The sequence below is a fragment of the Emydura macquarii genome, unplaced genomic scaffold, assembly GCF_026122565.2.
Source record: "Emydura macquarii macquarii isolate MOO-44397 ecotype Brisbane River unplaced genomic scaffold, CSIRO-AGI_Emac_v2 contig_2432, whole genome shotgun sequence".
Classification (NCBI taxonomy): Eukaryota; Metazoa; Chordata; order Testudines; family Chelidae; genus Emydura; species Emydura macquarii.
In genome coordinates this window covers 3,215,625-3,235,744 of record NW_027132569.1, presented here as the reverse complement: position 1 = coordinate 3,235,744, position 20,120 = coordinate 3,215,625, and the positions used below count along the sequence as shown (strand labels likewise).

At 49.6% G+C, this 20,120-nt stretch overlaps 2 protein-coding genes across 3 annotated transcripts in view; one reads left to right on the top strand and one right to left on the bottom strand.

Moving 5' to 3' along the window:
- Positions 1-4,491, top strand: part of AOAH (acyloxyacyl hydrolase) — a 99,269-nt gene extending 94,778 nt beyond the window's left edge. For both annotated transcript variants that reach the window (XM_067562449.1, XM_067562448.1), the window contains one exon: positions 3,925-4,491. In XM_067562449.1, the coding sequence (XP_067418550.1) occupies positions 3,925-4,053 (129 nt within the window). In that variant the 3' untranslated portion in view covers positions 4,054-4,491. The remainder of the gene's footprint in view (positions 1-3,924) is intronic.
- Positions 4,492-17,376: 12,885 nt separating this feature from the next.
- The window catches only part of ANLN (anillin, actin binding protein), a 40,049-nt gene continuing 37,305 nt past the window's right edge, over positions 17,377-20,120 (bottom strand). Inside the window, exon 24 of the mRNA XM_067562512.1 lies at positions 17,377-18,955. Within this exon, the coding sequence (XP_067418613.1) occupies positions 18,832-18,955 (124 nt within the window). The 3' untranslated portion in view covers positions 17,377-18,831. The remainder of the gene's footprint in view (positions 18,956-20,120) is intronic.

Here is a 20,120-nt window from a genome sequence, read left to right as displayed (position 1 = left end):
AGCTCCCCACTCAGCCATAGACCCCTGACCCTAGACCCCTGCCATAGACCCCTGAAAGAGCCCAGTGGCCAAATTCAGCAACCACATGTGGAAGTGCACACCCTCACTCAGGTGCCCAGGTTTTTCTTTTGGGATCCGCCTCTTACATAAAGTCTCTCTGAGAGTGATTTCTTTCCCTTAAGTTGCTAATATATTTTCCAAACGTTAAAGTTGGAGATAGAGGGTGAGATTGTGAAACACATTCAGCTGTGGCCCAGCTCTGCTCCTACTGCATTTCAGCAGGAACATAGTTACACCAAGGCTAAGTGGATTTGAAAATCCCACTCTTAATGTTGCCTCCTGATTGATTCCTTCAGGGAAGTTACACTGTATTTATACTGTCATTTTTTTAAAAGAGAGAACAGTTTTGTTTTGTTTTTAAACAGACAGTAAATGCAATTTTCCTTGAAGCTCCTTAAATCCAGTTTCACTACAAAAATCCCACTGAAAGTTACTGCAAGCTTGGAGGGCAATCCCGGTTTTAAAAGCAGCTGATGACTTTGTACATATGACATGACCACGCATTTCAACAGGCTCCTACAAAAACAAAATGGTTATTTGGTTCATGAACCTACCCCCATGGAAAAAAAAAATTCTTAGCCCTGAGTCGCAATCAGAACCTGTATGAGCTGCTCTAGAGAATTGCTAATGATTATGTACAGGCAGGCAGATACAGCTTTAGGGTGATTAGAGTCTCCCTTAAGTCATGACAAAATGCATTTCTATTAGAAAGACAAAGCTGAGCTGACACGTGGACACGTTACTTAATTAAATGTACTGAAAAATGTCCCCTGCCCCAGCTCAGAGCAGCTTGACAAAAATTTTAAATAAGCATGCAGGGCTAGATCCCCCCCACTGGTGTAAATTGGCATAGCCCTATTGAAATCAGATGGTGTACTTTTCTAAAATACAGAGCAATGGTCTACAAAAGGTTAGCAGCACGGACTGGAGCCTTTCACTGCTGTTGTAGCTCCCTGGCTGACATCTGACCTGGTTGGTCTTTGCTCATTTTGCAAGTACATGGTAGCACATGCAAAATGCAGTTGGTGATCTTCTTAGCTATTTGGGTACAGACAGAATGTCTTGCTGAATTGCTAACAGAATGTTGGGAATCATTAGGAAAGGGATAGATAATAAGACAGAAAATATCATATTGCCTCTTTATAAATCCATGGTGTGCCCGCATCTGGAATTCTGCATGCAGATCTGGTTGCCCCATCTCAAAAAAGATATATTGGATTTGGAAAAAGTACAGAAAAGGGCAACAAAAATGATTAGGGGTATGCAAAAGCTTCCGTATGAGGAGAGATTGATAAGACTGGGACTTTTCAGCTTGGAAAAGAGACCACAAATCAGGGAGATGTGATAGAGGTCTATAAAATCATGACTGGTGTGGAGTTAGTAAATAAGGAAGTGTTATTTACTCCTCATAACATAAGAATGAGCAGTTATCAAATGAAATTAATAGGCAGCAGGTTTAAAACAAGCAAAAGGAAGTATTTCTTTGCACAATGCACAGTCAACCTGTGGAACTCTTTGCTGAAGGATGTTGTGAAGGCCAAAACTATAACAGGGTTCAAAAAAGAACTAGGTAAGTTCATGGAGAATAGGTCCATCAATAACTATTAGCCAGGATGGGCAGGGATGCAAAACCATGCTCTGAAGTGTCCCTAGCCTCTGTTTGCCAGAAGCTAGGAATGGGCAACAGGGGATGGATCACTTGATGATTGTCTGTTCTGTTCATTCCCTCTGAAGTACTGGGATTGACCACTGTTGGAAGACAGGATACTAGGCTAGATGGGCCATTGGTCTGACCCAGTATGGCCATTGCTATGGTCTTATGACAGATGTCCACAAACCCTGCTAGAATTGGTACTCTTGTTGGCTTAGCAGTGCTGGAGATTCTCATCCCCAAAGTGGCTTTTTTGGTCAGAGTTGAAGCTCATTACCAAGAAGTCAGATCAGTTCAGCGCCACTCACCAGACTGCTGTGAGGGGACTCAGCCACTGGATCCCATATATTTTAAGCTTCTTGAGACTGAAGAAAGTCCAGTCACTGTGATGGGCTCCCTGGGCACACCCTTGGGGGTGCAGATCTTCTACCTGGCATACCCTGCTGGGAGCTAAGACCATAAGGCCCACTGCCCAATCTCTGGCACCAGTGCAGAGCCCTCAGACTCCTCAACAGCTTAAACATAATCTCTCCCAAAACGCCACCTGAAGTTGTGAGCTTTTCGGTTTTACCTGCTCCAGGGGCGTGGGATAAGATAAAAACATGCCCTATGGAGACCTTGCACAGGATTCTAACACATCATTGCTCTCTCTTTAATAGCACAAGACACTGACAGAGGTACACAAAAATTAGTCAAACCTACCCCCATTGTCCTGCCTCAGTTTTCTCCCCATTTCTCACAGACCATTTCTCGTGCTGGAGTCAGGGGGTGCCCTCATTTGTGTTCTGAACAACTGAGCTGTCTTCCCCCAGCTTGTCTCCTTTAACCTCATCTGCTTCAGCCCCTTCTCCTTTCCTGCCCAAACTTTTAGTCTTGTAATTATAATCAATGCGACAGTGAGTCTTCTGCAAAGCAATCATATAATCAAAATGAAGCAGAAGTAGAACTGTAAGTCAGAAATTACAGTAAAAAAACACAGTAACTGCATATGAAAGAACTTTTGTGACAGGAGAGTCAGACTGAGTTAGAGCTGCTCTTTTTAAAATAGTTCTTTTTGTATTGAAGTTATTGGGGATACTCATCGTCTTGCACTTCTTCAGTTTTTAAGAAAGCCACTGTGGGAAGACAACAATTAGCTCCGCTAATGAAGGGACTAGTTGAGACATACGTCACCCGCCAGTGCTGTCTGTAGGTAAAAGGGATTTGCAATCAACCAGCACCACTTGTGAACTAGAGCTTTCAGGTTTGATTTGAACCTAGACCTACTGGGGCCAATTTCAGAGGGGGTGAGCACCTGCAGTTTCCATTGACTTTGGTTGGGAGAAGTGGGGGATTTGCAAAAGCACCTGACAGATTCAGGCACATGGATCTCTGACTTTCAGCAGGCTTGTGCTTTAAATCCTGTAGGTGCTTTTGAAAAGCTCCTCTGTGAGGGTTCACTACCTCTGAAAATCAGATCCAGGTTTATTTTTTGTTTGACAATGCAGCAGTGATACAACCCTGTAGACTGCAATAGAATATGCTGCCTGGAGTGCAGGGGACTGGACTAGATGACCTATAGAGGTCCCTTCCAGGCCTACACTTCTATGAATCTCTGCTTGAATCTTGCAGCCACTTTACCCATTTTTTCATACCTCATAATAGTCTGCACTTGTGAAGAAATAAATGAAAGTACACTTGTAAATGAATTTTAAGTCAATGATGCATAGAGGCTTTACACTCGTACGAAGAGCCTCTTCTACATTCTTTCCCTGATGCGTGGCCTGACCAAGACAGTTTCATTTGAGTGCTTGTTTAGTCTAAGCTTAGAAAAACCTGCAAAAAGAAAGGATACCAGCTAAACATGCTGCAGGCTTGCTTCCAACTACAATCCAAACCTTGCTCTGCTAGGAGTCGGACTATCTGACCCTGCCCAGCAGTACCACCTCTTCTGTTCTAATCCAGGTTTGCTGTACTTCCTCCCAAAAGGAAATGTTGCACCTGCTGACTGTGGTCTCACTGACTAACTGGAACTAACCCTCGTGTATAAGGAAAGCAGGATTCTGCCCATTAAAGTGAATGCTCTTTGGTGGCAGGGACTGTCTTTTTGTTCTGTGTTTGTACAGCACTTTGCACAATGGAGCACTGATCCATGCTTAGTGCTCCTAGGAGCTATGGCAATACAAATAAGAAAGACAATAAGAAACTGACAGATTTGTGTAAATTGTTTGCAGATTACTTCAGCCCTTGGGGCACGCATTATCTGGCAGAGGGCACTAAGCGAATGGCCTCATGTGCTTGGAAAGGAGAATCCGTTCAATAACCAAATCGAAGATGTGTTCAAAGATCAAGGGGGACATTGAATTCATATTGCTGCAGCCATGCAATGCTGTTTATTCCTAGCAGTGCCTTCCAAAATGCAAACAAATGAAACAAAGCCAGCCTCTTTTGTCCAGTGTAGCAGTGTAAAGAGCCAGTAACTGTACAGCTGACATAACAGCCTTCTTCATGAGTGAGTAACCTCTGCTTCAGCTTTGGTTATGCGTTCACTAGAGAGTCATGAAAATGATTCAATGGATGTTTGCTGACAGAGTTATTTAACCACACCAGTTTGCAAATCCACATCAGGGTTTTCTCTGCCCCTACTAAATGGAAGAAGCCTACCTCAGATTTCTTCAGTGATCTCCCGGTGGATAATTTCAAATGGTTAATCTGATCAGACAAAAACTCATTGATGTTGCCATAAATTGTGTGTTCTACATGGTTGCTGTGACTGTGTCAATCTCTTATTAAAACTGCTATTTGCTTATTAAAAATGTGCCGTGGATGACTATGAAGCAGAATTGTCTTTGCCTGGCAGCACTAATTCCATCTGATTGGTCAGATAGTAAGTAGGGTCCACCTTGACACCCCTTTATGCTTTTGGAAAGAAGATATTGCTTTTCAAGAGTTTAAGTATATTATTATTTATACTGTGTGTGAGCTATCCTGGGCAGTCACACAGCCAAATATCCTGCAGCCTTTACTCACATGAGGAAGCTATCGAAGCTAAGAAGGGGTCTACTTGGGTCAAGACGCTATATATATAAGTGACGGAGGGTTGGGCCCATTGGTAGCAGTGATATCACTGCTACATTTACCTGCTTGCCATCCTGTGAAACAAAATCAGTTACAAAAACAGGGTTACTTACCAGTAACTGTTGTTCTTCGAGATGTGTTGCTCATGTCCATTCCAATATAGGTGAGTGCATACCACCATGCACAGGTTCCCGGAACATTCTTCCTCTGAGCAGACCCCGTAGGGTCGGCTTAGGCGCCCCTCCGGAGTACCGCGCTCATGACGCCCAACTCCAGCAGCGGGGACGGAGGGTGGGTATAGAATGGATATAAGCAACACATCTCGAAGAACAACAGTTACTGGTAAGAAACCCTCTTTTCTACTTCGAGTGATTGCTCATATCCATTCCAATATAGGTGATTAAATAGCCATACTTTGGAGGTAGGTAGGAGTTACCGGTGAGCTGTCCTCAGCATGGCTCTGCCGAATCCCGCGTCCTCTCTCGCTTGCTGCACGATGGCATAGTGGGATGTAAAGGTGTGCACCAACGACCAGGTGGTAGCTTTGCAGATGTCCTGCAGGGCACCCTCTCCAAGAAGGCCGCAGTCGAGGCCTGGGCTCTGGTTGAGTGTGCTGAAACAGCTCATGGAAGCGGTACATTCGCCTGCTCATAGCAGCACTTAATGCAGGTGGTGATCCACATGGAGATGCGCTGGGTGGAGACAGGTGATCCTTTCATCCGGTCCGCCACTGCCACGAAGAGCTGCATCGACTTCCGGAACGGCTTTGTCCTATTGATGTAGGCGGCCAGGGCCTGTCTGACATCCAGGGAGTACCATCTCCGCTCCTCCTCCGACCCGTGCGGTTTGGGAAAAAACACGGGGAGGAAGATATCTTGGTTATAGTGAAATTGGGAGAACACCTTAGGCAGGAAGGCTGGATGGCGTCTCAACTGCACCTTACCATTGTACAACACCATGTAGGGGGGCTCCGAGGTCAAAGCTCTAATCTTGGAAACCCTTCTAGCCAAGGTTATGGCCAACAGGAAGGCTACCTTCCACGATAGGACAAGCAGAGGGCATGTAGCCATGGGCTCAAAGGGGGGGGGCCCCGTTAGGCCGGAGAGGACCAGGTTAAGATCCCAGGGAGACACCGGGTCATGGTCCTGTGGGTAAAGCCTCTCCACCCCCTTGAGGAACCTGACTGACATGGGGTGGGAGAACAGGGATCTCCCCTCCAGCGGCTGATGGAAAGCTGAAATGGCCACCAGGTGGACTTTTAGAGAGGCCAGTGCTAACCCCCGGAGTTTTAGCTGGAGCAGGTACTCCAGGATCGCCTGAATAGGTGAGAGGCTCGGGCCGGACGCCCCGGGACTCCGCCCAGCAAGTAAACCTTCTCCACTTGGCCCGGTACATGACCTGTGTTGAAGGTTTCCTGCTGCCCAACAGGATTTGTTGGACCTGCGCCGAGCAGGCTCTCTTCCCCTCCGTCAACTACAGAGGCCCCAGGCTGTCAGCTGCAGGGAGTCCAGGTCTGGGTGGAGCAGATGACCGTGGTCTTGGGAGAGCAGGTTGTGCCATCTTGGGAGCTCCACTGGTGGGGCGATCGACAGGTCTAGCAGCATATTGTACCAGAGCTGCCTCAGCCAGGCTGGGGCAATGAGTATTATGTGTGCTCTGTCCCTCAAGAGGACCTTGGGCAGGAGCGGCATGCGGGGGGAACGCGTACATGAGGGTCCCCTTCCGAGGCACATGTCAGAGATGGAGCCCGGCTCGTGACCCTGAAGGGAGCAAGCCCTCGGGCATTTCCTGTTCCAGGATGACGTGAACAAGTCCAGTTGGGGAACACCCCACTTGCAGAAAATGAAAGTCACCAGTGACCAGTCGTGGCGGGGTAGAAACGACCTGCTGAGGCAGTCCGTCTTGTCGTTCCTGACCTCCCCACCCCCACCCGGGAGGTGAGAGGTAGATAAGTCGTGCCTCACTGAGAAGTCCCATAGTTGAATGGCCTCCTGGTAGGGGGCCGAGGAGCGCCCCCCCCCCCACATGGCTGTGGTGTTGTCCGTCAGCACCTGCACCACCCTGCCCTTCAGAGGAACACCTTGCAGGCCAGCCTGACTGCCCTGAGTTCTTTTACATTGATATGGAGGTGCTTCTCCTCCTCCGACCACAGCCCTTGAGTGCCCAGGTCGGCACCAATGTGGGCTCCCCACCCCACATCCGAAGCGTTGGAGATCAGGGTGACCAACGGGGCCAGAGCCTTGAAGGGGACACCCCCTCAACACCACCCCAGGGGGTCCTCCACCAGTTCAGGGAGGCCAGGACCCACGGTGGAACCGTGAGCACCCTGTTCAAGGGGTGTCCACTCGGTGCACACTCCAAGGCCAACCATGCATGGAGCAGCCTGACTTTGAGGCGAGCCAGCCTCACCACAGATGTGCAGGCTGCCATGTGCCTTAACAGCTGTAGGCAGTGCCTGACTGTCGTCATGGGGCACCGGTGCAGCTGGGCGATAATCGTGAACTCTGCGCTGCACCAGAGTAGATTTTTTGCTCGTTTATGAGCAGCCCCAAACTTGTTGCATGTGGCACAGGTGAGGGCCACACTGTCCTGTACGTGGGCCCTGGACCTGCCCCAGATTAGCCAGTCATCCAGGTAAGAAAAAATCTGCACCCCCCAGCGCCACAAGTTGGCCGCCCCGACCACCGTACACATGGTGAATACTTTGGGGGCAGACGAGAGGCCAAAGGGCAGGGCCGTAAACTGGTAGTGGGACCCAGCTACCATAAACCAAAGGAAGGGCCTGTGGCTGGGAAGGATGGAAATATGCATCCTTCAAGTCGAGGGCGGCATAACAATCTCCTGGATCCAAAGCAGGCTAGGGAGACCCTGTGGGACCTAAGCCACTTGATAAATTTGTTTAGTCGGTGTAGGTCTAATACAGGCCTCAGGAAGTATCTGGAATAGAATCCTCTCCCTATTTCGTGTGGTGGGACCGCTTCTACTGCCCCCAGATCAAAGAAGGATGTTTACCTCCTGTAAGAGAAGTTGCTCGTGAGCAGGGTCCCTGAAGAGGGATGGGGTGGGGGAGGTTGTTTGGAGAGAAGGCTGTAAACTGAAGGGCATATCCTCAGGGAACTATTCTGAGGACCCAACGGTCTGATGTTACGTTTTCCCATTCTGCAGAGAAGGGCTTTAGCCTGTCAAGAAAGGGATGGGTGCCACCCTTGGGCACACCATCAAAATTGCTTTTTGTTACCTGGCCTCTTAGGGGGGCCCTTGCTGGGAGGTTGAGGACGAGTTAAGCCGATTGCGTGGCCCAAATCCCCTATTCCTAGCTCTGCCGCAACTGGGCTGAAATGATCTAGGCGGTGGCCTAGGTGGTTGTTGGGGCTGTGGTCGTGACTGGCGCCTCGAGGCCTGAGATGTATAGAGGCCCAAGGAACCCAGCGTGGCTCACAAATCCTTATAGGCATGCAGCTTTTCATCGGTCTTATCCGAAACCAGGCCCAACCCATCAAAAGGGAGGTCCTGTATCGATTTGTGAAAGCCACGAGGCCTGTAACCACAAACACCGCCTCATGGCGATGGTGGAGGCCATGGCCCTGATTGCCATGTCTGCTGCATCGCTGGCGGTTGGTAGTGCCGCCCCAGCCACCGTGATTCCCTCCTCCAGGACCGTGGCAAAGTCCACCACTTGGTCCTCGGGCAATGCTTTTGCAAACCGTCTCATGGAGTCCCAGAGGTTAAAATTATAATTGGCCCAATAGGACCTGGTGGTTAGCAATGCAAAATTGTAAGGCCCCACTGGGGTAGACTTTCTTCCCAAACAAATCCATTTTTTGTTTTCGGGAATGGGGCCTTGATACCCCTGCCTGTCCCTAGAACATCAGTGCTGCCACACATGGTGCTGATGGGAGGAAGCACACTGTGATGAACTCACTAACTAACTATACACAACAAAGCTGTAACAGGGGAAAGTACTTGTGAGAAGCAAGAGACGTTCCAGCAACCATCATGGGCGGAAAGAAGGAACTGAGGGGCCGTGAGGTCGGCAGTGCCTCCTATACCGCGGCATGAGCGCAGTACTCCAGGGGGCACGAGATCTGACCCTCCAGCATCTGCTAAGGGGAAAAAAAGTTCCAAGAACCCATGTACAGTGGTGTGCACTCACCTATATTGGAATGGATATGAGCAATCACTCAAAGCAGAAAACAAGGTTACTTACCAGTAACTGTTGTTCTTCGAGATGTGTTGCTCATATCCATTCCAATGTAGGTGTGTGCGCGCCCCGTGCACAGATTCCTGGAACTTTTTTCCCTAGCAAGCCCCGCATGGCCAGCTCAGGCGCCCCCTGGAGTGCCGCGCTCATGTCGCGGTATAAAGGGCGCTGCTGGCTGCGCGGGTCCCCAGTCCCTTCTTTCTGCCAACTCCGACAGCGGGGACGGGGGTGGGTTTGGAATGGATATGAGCAACACATCTCGAAGAACAACAGTTACTGGTAAGTAACCTTGTTTTCTCTCTTCGAGTGATTGCTCATATGCATTCCAATGTAGGTGATTGCGTAGCCGTACCTTGGAGGAGGGTAGGAGTTATCGGTGACCTGCTCTAGACAGCACGGCTCTGCCGAACCCTGCGTCTTCCCTTGCTTGTTCCACGATGGCGTAATGCGACGTGAACGTATGGACTGACGACCAGGTCGCTGCCCTGCAGATGTCCTGCAGGGGAACCCTCTAGAAAGGCTGCGGAAGAGGCCTAGGCCCTAGTGGAGTGTGCTCTCACCGGCCCTGGGAGGGGTACTCCTGCCTGCTCATAGCATGCTTTAATGCAGGCAGTAATCCACTTGGAGATGCGCTGGGTGGAGACAGGCAAGCCCCTTATCCTATCCGCCACAGCCACGAAGAGCTGTGTCGACTTCCGGAAAGGCTTGGTCCTCTCGAGATAGAAGGCCAAGGCTCGCCTGACGTCCAGCGAATGTCCCTTCCTTTCCTCCTCCGACCCATGGGGTTTGGGAAAGAACACAGGAAGGAAAATGTCCTGGTTACAGTGGAACTGAGACACCACCTTAGGCATAAAAGCCGGGTGAGGCCTCAGCCGGACCTTATCCTTATAAAAAACCGTGTAGGGGGGCTCCGAGGTTAACGCCCTCAGTTCGGAGACCCTTCTGGCCGAGGTGATAGCCACTAGGAAGGCCACCTTCCATGACAAGAGTAGAAGGGAGCATGTAGCCAAGGGCTCGAATGGGTGACCCATCAGCCCGTTAAGGACCAAGTTGAGGTCCCAGGGTGGCACCGGGTCCCGCACCTGAGGGAAAGTCCTCTCCACCCCCTTAAGGAACCTCACCGACATAGGGTGAGAAAACAGGGAGCGGCCCTCCATGGGTTGGTGGAAGGCCGAGATGGCTGCCAGGTGGACCTTGAGGGAGGCCAAAGCCAAGCCCTGCAGTTTAAGCTGCAGTAAGTACTCCAGGATGGCCTGAATAGGGGAGATGCTAGGGTGTAACCCTCTCGCTTCTGCCCACCCCGAAAACCTCCGCCACTTAGCCTTGTATGTTACTTGCGTGGACGGCTTCCTGCTGCCCAGGAGGACCTGTTGAACCTGCATGGAACAGGCCCTCTCTCCCTCCGTCAGCCACAAAGTCTCCAGGCGGTAAGGTGGAGGGAGGTCAGGTCAGGGTGCAACAATCTCCCATGGTCCTGGAAGATCAGGTCGCACCGTCTGGGTAGCGGAATCGGTTCGGTGATGGAGAGGTCGAGCAGCATGCTGTACCAATGCTGCCTCGGCCACGCTGGAGCAATCAGGATAACGTCCGCCCTGTCCCTCTTGATTTTTAGGAGGACTTGGGGCAGGAGCGGGACAGGGGGAAAAGCATACATTAACTCCCCTGTCCAGGGAACCAAAAAGGCATCGGACAGAGAGCCCGGCTCGCGACCCCTGAGCGAGCAAAACCTCGGGCATTTCCTGTTCTCCGCTGTAGCGAACAGGTCCAGACGGGGAGAACCCCACCGTTGGAAAAGGGAAGCCACTATGTCCTGGTGTAAGGACCATTCGGGGCGGGGAGAAAAAACTCTGCTGAGGCGGTCCGCCTCGCTGTTTCGTACCCCCGGGAGGTGAGAGGCAGATAAATGAAAACCGTGTCTCACCGCGAAGTTCCAGAGGTGAATGGCTTCCTGGCAAAGTGCCGAGGAGCGTGCCCCCCCTGCCTGTTCATGTAGAACATGGCTGCCGTATTGTCCGTAAGGACTTGGACCACTCTGCCCCTGAGGAAGGGGAGGAAGGCCCTGCAGGCCAACCGGACCGCTCTGAGCTCGCGCACATTGATGTGCAGAGCTCTCTCCTCCAGAGACCAAAGCCCTTGGGTGCCCTGATCGTGAGAAATGTGGGCTCCCCATCCCCGATCGGATGCGTCTGTGATAAGCGTCATAGATGGGGTGAACTCTCTGAAGGGGACGCCCATCATCACTTCCCTGGGGTCCCTCCACCAATCGAGGGACGACAGCACCTGTGGGGGAACCAGGACCACTCTAGTTAGAGAATGCCTGTGTGGTACATACACCGAATTCAACCACGCCTGGAGAGGTCTAAGCCTCAATCGGGCCAGTCTCACTACATATGTAGAAGCCGCCATATGTCCCAACAGCTGCAGGCAGTGCCTGGCTGTTGTCATGGGGGACAAGTGAAGATCCGATATTATGGCTGCCATCGCCTCAAATCTTGCTTGAGGCAGGAAGGCTCTGGCTTGTACTGCATCTAACCTGGCTCCAATAAACTCAATACATTGAACCGGAGTGAGTGTGGACTTTTGCTCATTGATAATCAGCCCCAGTCTAGCACACAAGTCGCGTGTGAGGAACAGACTATGTCTCACATGGGCACTCGACCTCCCCCTGATTAACCAGTCATCCAGGTAAGGGAAGATTTGAACACCTTTACGGCGCAGGTGGGCTACCACCACAGCCATGCACTTAGTAAAAACCCTGGGTGCTGAGGAGAGCCCAAAGGGTAGGGACCGAAACTGATAATGGTGTCCCGCTACCACAAACCTCAAAAACCGCCTATGGGCCGGTAATATCGAGATGTGAAAGTTTGCATCCTTCAAGTCCAGGGCGGCATACCAATCCCCTGGGTCAAGGACCGGAATGATTGTGGCGAGAGAGACCATACGAAACTTAACTCGCCTAATATATCTATTTAGGCCACGGAGGTCCAGAATGGGCCTAAGGCCTCCCTTCGCCTTGGGGATTAAGAAATATTTAGAATAAAAGCCCCTGCCCTCTTCGGCCAGTGGGACTTCCTCCACTGCCCCCAACGTGAGGAGCGACCCAATCTCCTGCACCAGGAGCTGAACCGAGGCCGGATCCCCAATGGGGGACAGCCTTGGGGGGGTGTTGGGAGGGGAGGTTGTAAACTGGAGGGCATACCCTTTAGCAATCACCTCCAGGACCCAGCGGTCCGTAGTGATGGCTTCCCATTCTGAAAGAAAAGGGCGAAGCCTGTCCCCAAATGGCCGACCAGGATCCCAGAGAGAAGGAAGAGTACTACCCTCCTGCTCTGGGTCAAAAACGTTTATTAGCCTGATTACCCCCTTTTGCAGGCCCATGCTGGCCCCTCGCAGAGGACCCCTGGCGGCCTCCCCTGCTGGGACCGCGGTAGCGCTCACGACCCCTCCTCTGCTGGGGTGGTCGAGGAGCCGGCCTAGGCGGGGGCGGTGGTTGCCCTTGGACCTGCGGTCTGGACTGCTGCCTGGAGGCCTGAGGAGTATACAACCCCAGAGACTTCAGGGTGGCCCGAGAGTCCTTGAGAGCGTGGAGCTTGTCGTCTGTCTTTTCCGAAAACAGACCCAGGCCATCAAACGGCAAGTCCTGGATAGCCTGCTGAACCTCTTGAGTGAGGCCAGAGGCTTGAAGCCACGAGCAGCGGCGCATCACCACCGCCGAGGCCATTGCCCTACTGGCTGTGTCAGCCGCGTCGCTAGCCGCCTGCAGCGCAGCGGTAGCCACCGCAGATCCTTCATGCAGAACCGTGGAAAAATCCGCCTCCTGGTCAGGGGGCAGCTGGGAAGCAAACCTCTGCATCGAGGCCCACAGGTTCTTATTATACTTCCCAAACAAGGCCTGGTGGTTCGCTACTCTAAACTGCAGCGCCGCAGTAGAGTAGATCTTCCTCCCGAACAAGTCCAGTTTACGGCCCTCCTTGTCCTTAGGGGTGCTACCCTGACCCCCTGACGGTCCCTCTGGTTGGCCGCATCGACCACCAGAGAGCTGGGCGCAGGGTGGCTGTACAGAAATTCAAAGGGTTCCTTGGGGACATAATATTTCCGTTCCACCCCCTTAGAGGTGGAAGGCAGGGAGGAAGGGGTCCGCCACAGCTTCCTCGCTATCTTCATGACATTGTCATGCACTGGCAAGGTCGCCCGGGAGGGTCCCAGAGAGCCCGAGGGCCCAAAGAGGGAGTCCTCCTCCTCAGACATGAGCTTAAACTCCATGCCCAAGTTCTCAGCAGCCCTCTTTAGGAGGTCTTGGTGGGCCCTGAAGTCAAACAGGGGCCCTTTACGATCCCTTGCTGCTGCCTCATCCGGTGACGATGAGGAAGAGAAGGGTAGGGGTGCGGAAGAGGGTCCCTCCCCAGGGTCCGAGTCCTCCGAACCCTGCTCATGAACCTTAGGGGCCGGGGGGACTGGGGGGGCCACCACAGAGTGCAGTGACACCGAGCCCTGGGGCATAGAGGCATTCCAGGGTCCCCAATACGGCCACTGCCAAGGTCCCTGGGCCCACCCCGCAGCCTGCAGGGAAGGCTGATGCAGCCGCACCGCCCTAGTGTCACCAGAGCCCCCCGTGCGTCGCTTATGTCGCCGACGCGTGGAGCGGTCCGATGAGGACGACGTGGACCGGTGCCGACGTCTGCGGTGCCGGCGATGAGAGGAGGACGGGGACGACGATGACGACGCACCCGACCTGCCCCTGCGGCGAGAGGACTTGCGATGCCGCTTGCCCCTCGAGACCGAGAGCGGTGCCGACGATGGTGACGCTGAAGGGAGTCCAGCCGTCCCGAGGTCGGTGCCGGTGCCATCACCGGTGCCGGCTGCAACGGTGCCATCATCGGTGCCGGCTGCAACGGTGCCATCATCGGTGCCGGCTGCAACGGTGCCAGAGCCGGCAACAGTGCCGAAGCAGGCGTCGGTGCCGGGATCGGCAGTGCCGCCAGATGTGAGTCGCTGCCTCTCGAAACGGCCGACAGTGACCTCGATCGGTGCCGGGACGGGCTCCGCACCGTAGATCGTGAGCCTGAATCCCGGTCCCCGCTCGAATCAGAGCTGGATCTGCGGCTCCGGCGACGGACTCGGGACCGCCCACGGTGCCGCGGTGCCGAGTCGCTCGACGACCTAGAGTCGGAGCTCGGAGGGGAGCCGACGCTCTCCGCCCTCCGTGACCGTCTGGCAGGAGACTTAGATTGGGAGCGTCTCCAACCACCGGGACCACCCAGCGTGGGTTTGCCCCGAGACGCGGGTCCCTTGTCCCTCGGCCGAGGGGGGGACGGAGGCGTGGGCAAGGCCATGAAGGCTCGTGCTGCAGTAAACGCCTCCGGCGTCGACGGCCCTTGCAGGTGCACTCCCCCACTACCAGGAGTCGGGGGAGGCAGCCCGCGTGGAGACCCCGGTGCCAGAGTAATCTCAACGGCGCTTGGCTGGGGCATCTCCGTACTTCCTCCACCCTGCGCAGGCCGGAGGGAGATCTTGGGTGCGGCCGAAGGCCGTGCCGTCTTCTTGGCCACTTTAGAGGCCCGCGGCGGTGCCGAAAGCGGTGCCGGTGGGGGGCGCTCCGCACCGACGACACACTCGGTGCCGACGGAGACCGGGACGGCTCGGAAGCTGGACGGAGCGCCGACTCCATTAGAATCGCCTTTAGCCTCGCGTCTCGTTCTTTCTGGGTCCGAGGCTTAAAGGACTTACAAATCTTACATTTGTCTCGACGGTGTTCTTCTCCAAGGCACCGGAGACAGCGGTCATGCGGGTCACTAATAGGAAAGGCTTTAGTACACAAGACACAGTTCTTAAAGCCTGTGGACCCCGGCATGACTCCCAGCAGAAGAGGACCCCGTCCGGGGTCCTAACTTGTCACTACAACTACAAACTAACGAACTCTATAACTACTACTATAACAAGAAACGTTGAAAACAGTCAAACAACTAGGGAATGAGCTACTTGCACACAGCAAGAGGCGATAGTTCCAGTAACCGTCACAGGCGGAAAGAAGGAACTGGGGACCCGCGCAGCCAGCAGCGCCCTTTATACCGCGACATGAGCGCGGCACTCCAGGGGGCGCCTGAGCTGGCCATGCGGGGCTTGCTAGGGAAAAAAGTTCCGGGAATCTGTGCACGGGGCGCGCACACACCTACATTGGAATGCATATGAGCAATCACTCGAAGAGAGAAACAGCAGGTAGCCCCTTTGGGAGCCTCAGTAGACAGGTGGAGGATTGAATGAGTAGCTGCTTGTAGCTAGAGCAGTGGTTCTCCAACTTATTTGATCATGCCCCCCAACCCTTTTTGTGTCTGTAGTTATTTACACCCCTGCCACACCAGTACATATACCACTCTATGCAGCAGCAGTGCCTCACTTGCATCAGTTTTGACGACTTCATTTTTCAGCTGAGTTTTTTTTCTGTTTCACAAAGGAGCCATGATAATAAGCGCAAAAGCAAAACTGCACCTTATGGGCGATGCTTACAGTTGAGTGTGCAAACTGTGTCAGAGCAAACAGATTAACTTACTGCTGGCAATAACGTGGTAAAACACTATGCACGCATCACAGCAAACTGTCAAAATGCACAGTTCCATCTGACCACCTGTCTGGAGAAATCAGCTTTGCTAATTATTCATTGCTGTGGGTAAACTGTGCACAGTAAGTCCCCCCCCCCCCCCCAAGCATTCTACAGCCCCCAGCCCCATTTGAGAACTGCTGCACTGGAGGGTCTCTCCCCACCTCAGCATTGAAATCAGGCAGCATGCAGGAAACTCGGTCTGTTAATAATGCAAGAGCTGTTCTGTGAGTAAAGATGTCTTCAGGCCTTTCAAGCCATCACCTTTCACAAGCAAGGCAGAAACTTAGCCCTGAACTCTCAGTAAAAATCATTTACTAACAACCCTTGGTGGTCAGTTTATCCTAAAAATTCACAAATCCTGGGCATTTACCAAAATCAAATGTTTTTCTAAGAGATATGCTTTAATTCAAAACAGGAATTAACCCCAGGTAAATTCTGTGACTGGTGGTCAGATTAGATGATGGCAATAGTCCATTCTGACTTTAATTTACATTGTCTTTTGTCCAATCCATTTCCTAAAAGTCCATCTGCTAGTCTCCTGTATCAGTGTCAGCAGCAACAGAATTTGAGGAAGATCTGGATGCTTGAGGCACCACAATTTAATTTAGCTAACAAAATGAAACGGAGAACATTTTTCCATCCTTTGGGTCCCCAAATACCCATTGTTGAAGAACATAATTTGAAATATGTCAGTCTCACAAAATTGAGAACCACATGCACAGTTTAGTGGTATTCCCCTTTCAGGTGATCACTAATACCATTAAAAAATTAAAATATCTGTTCCAATCTAAACCATTTTTTCCAGTCCTCTTATGACTAAAATTTAGAAATGCACTATTCTTTTATCCTTCCACTGATAAGGCTAAGCTCCCTTTGTACAATAAGACCTATTCTATAGAGCTCAGTTTTTCCAGGTTTCAAAAACACATCTATAGACATGTAATTTTAGATCCAATCTCTTGCTGTTTTACTATGGCTGAAAACAAGCTAATAGAAGGAGGGGAGTCCCTGGCTTTCAGTTGGGATAAAGATCCTGTTTCTAGCTTTGAAGTTGCAAGATGTCAAATATATCCTGTACCAGTCACTGTGCAGGAATTATGTTGGCAACAGTAGCTTTCTAAGCTGCTTGGGAGTTTGGCAGTTCAAAAAAAAAAAAAAAAAAAGAAAAAGAAAAAGAAAAAAGACTGATAGTGACGCATGCAAATGAAGTGATCAGAGGTTTAAAATAGGGTCCAAAGTTTCCATTCCACTAACATTTAAATTCATGTAGACAGGCCTGATCAAAAAAGTAAGGGCAGTAGTTTTCTGTAACTCACATAGCATTCTGAAGTACCTACATTTCATGTCATCAGTTCCATTCCCCTCAATTTGAGAAAGGTCACCTTTTTGATGCTCCTTTGAGTGTTCCTTATGTTTTGAGGGTTTCTGTTACTGGTGGCCAAGAGAGTCTTGCTTGCAATTTTCTTGGAAGCTGTTCACTTGTGAAAGATAGGTGGACAGACTTGGAGACTGAAGTCCTCTATCCAGATAAATAGAGCATAGACAGTGGAAGTAAATGCTTCATGCTGCCCTCCCAACATGCTTCCATCCTGACCAGGTGGGACCTTCACCACTAATCTCCATGCCTAGTCAACACTTGGTCTCAGATCAAGTTGCCAAGAGGGGTAGAGGTCTCTAGCATGGATTATTTGACCACTGAACTGGAGTGAATATATCAAGCAGATCAGACAATTGTCAGATCATGACAAACTTAGTTTTGTATTGGCCAGATACACCAACAATGCATCTTGTTTTCTATACACATACATGTTGGTCTTCCCCACCATTGGGCACAACCCAATCCACCATCTATATGTGGATTAGACACTTCCTTCAGAGCCACTTCTCTCCCTTTCAATGTACAAGTATATTTCTATTACGCAGACAATCCATTTGTGAGAAAAGTTACTCAGTGTTTTTATTCTTTACATAAAGGGAATAAAATAAATCTTAATACATCATTCTGAAATATTTAAAGACATCAAAAAAAAGATTCAAGAGTGACAGTACAAAATGACAGGATGAAAAAGATATGGTTGACAGAATTTAGTCTTTGAAGTGTGAAAATTTAACAGCCTGTAGCAATTAAAAGTACACTACTGCACTCACAGTAGTGCTATAGTACTTTACACTAAGCCCAGGGGAAAGCTTTTGTGAACATTGCATATTTGGACTTTAACTGAGCAGTTTGGCCATTTTACTGATGGCCTGAAGTACAGTTTTACCTGCACTTACAGACAACATCTCTGATATACTTCTGACCAGAAAAGAATTAGTTGGTATATAGCAGCTTTGTAGAGTTTTATAGAAAGAACAATTTTACAATATATTTTCCTGGTGCTGAAATGCAGAATAGTGAGAATTATAGTCTGTACAAATCATGAGATTCAGGAAGCACACATTTGGGAAGTTTGAAACTTAATTTATAAAACCCTAGTAAAATACTCAAGACATTTTATTTCTATGAAAATGTGCAACATACTGCATACATAATTAAACACCTGTAAACCACAAAGCGTGTGCTACGCACTTGCCCATAAACTGGTTTGTATAAGAAATGGTAGACAATTTTAAGAATGTAAGAAACAGTTATGGATATATATCTGTACATTTTTGTTCTGACCACAAGTAGTTTACACTTTCAAGAAATGAAAGTTTACACTGCATGTTGTAAAGTGCACAAAACTGGCAACTTTTATGCCTAATGAAGAATTTCTAAAAACTCAAAAGCATTGAAGTTCCTGCTTCAGCACCCTACCTATTAAACTGTAGGATCTCTGATGAGTCACTATTCCTTACAGGAATAGAATACAGTTAGCTAGTATGCTTGTGTTTTACAAGAAATTTCTGATTTCCTGTAATAAACCTAAGTCCTGATTTAGCTGTTTCAAAAGAAACTGATATTTTAATAGAACATACTGAGCTGTATAGATTTCCAAAAAAGTGGAGGTTTATATTAATATTTGCCACATTCAAATAAAGAGCTGAATTGCTTCCCATCACACTCATAAATGCTAGGAAAAGAGCAGTTAAAATTCTAAATAGAGAAATAAAAATACTGCATAATATAGTCCTGTATCATGGCACATACTCTTTCATATTTAAAGCATAAGGTATAATAAGTAATCCAGAGGACCTTAGACAATCCTACATATTAAAGGATTTATAATGTAGTTTGTGTTTGTTTTCTCGTACACAAAATCTCGTGGCAATTTTCCTCATAGTTCAAGGCTTTCCAATAGGTTTATAGCACGCATCAGGCTGCCACATACGAAGGTCAACAAGAACCTGGTTGAGTTTTTGCATCCAAAGATTACGCTCTTCTTTAGTATCAGCAGATAACCAGTTCCTAAAAGAAGAAAATCAATTGAAAGAATCTGTTGCACATCCTTCTCTCTCTATCCAAGTCACTAAGACCAACCATCCTTCTGAAAAATTCCTAATAAACCTCCAACAAACCAAGCCCCAGAGCTCCAAAAAGAAGAAAAATCAAACTTAAGTCTACCACACAAAACACAGCTACGCAAAAGGGCTGTCAGACAAACTACAGAACACTAGTACTGCTCTCAAAACTGGATGTGACCAGAATAGCAAAACAGAACTAAACAAAATGGTTCAAAGCTTAACGCACTTAGGCCTGGTGTACACCAGTGGCTCTCAACCTTTCCAGACTACTGTACCCCTTTCAGGAGCTGATTTGTCTTGCATACCCCAAATTTCATCTCACTTAAAAAACTATCTGCTTACAAAAAAAAAAAAAAAAAAAAATCAGACACAAAAAATACAAAATAGTGTCACAAGCACACTATTACTGAAAAATTGCTTACTGTCTCATTTTTACCATATAATTATAAAATAAATCAATTGGAACATAAATATTGTACTTACATTTCAGTATATAGAGCAGTATAAACCAGTCATCATCTGTATGAAATTTTAGTTTATATTGACTTTGCTAGTGTTTTTTATGTAGCCTGTTGTAAAACTAGGCAAATCCCTAGATGAGTTGAGATACCCCCTGGAAGATCTCAGCGTACCCCTGGTTGAGAACCACCAGTCTCCACTAGAGTTATGTTAACTATATAAGTGTCTACACTAAAATGGTGCTCTGTCAAATGTAAGTTGCTTGCTACATCGACCTAATAACTCCACCTCTGTGAGAGGGGAATGCTTAGGTCGATGTAGGTAGGGCAATGCAGTGTCTGTGTAGATACTACATTACTTACATTGTCTGTTGGCTGTCAGCCCCACCACCACCTCTTCTTTTGCCCCAAACTGGGAGGCAGCGGGGCTCAAAGCAGGAGCCCGCCCCCTACCCTGGGTCTGGGCTCAATTTCCCAGCAGGGTGCCTACCAGCAGTGAAACTGACATTCTTGTCAGTTTCATGGCTATTATTTCACATTTGGTCTCCAGCTCATCCCTGGGGTTGGGAGCTCTGCAGCGGTGAGCCCTGCGCGGTGGGCAGTGTCCCACTTGTCGTTGCAAGCGCTCCTGGTGAGGATGCACAACACTGG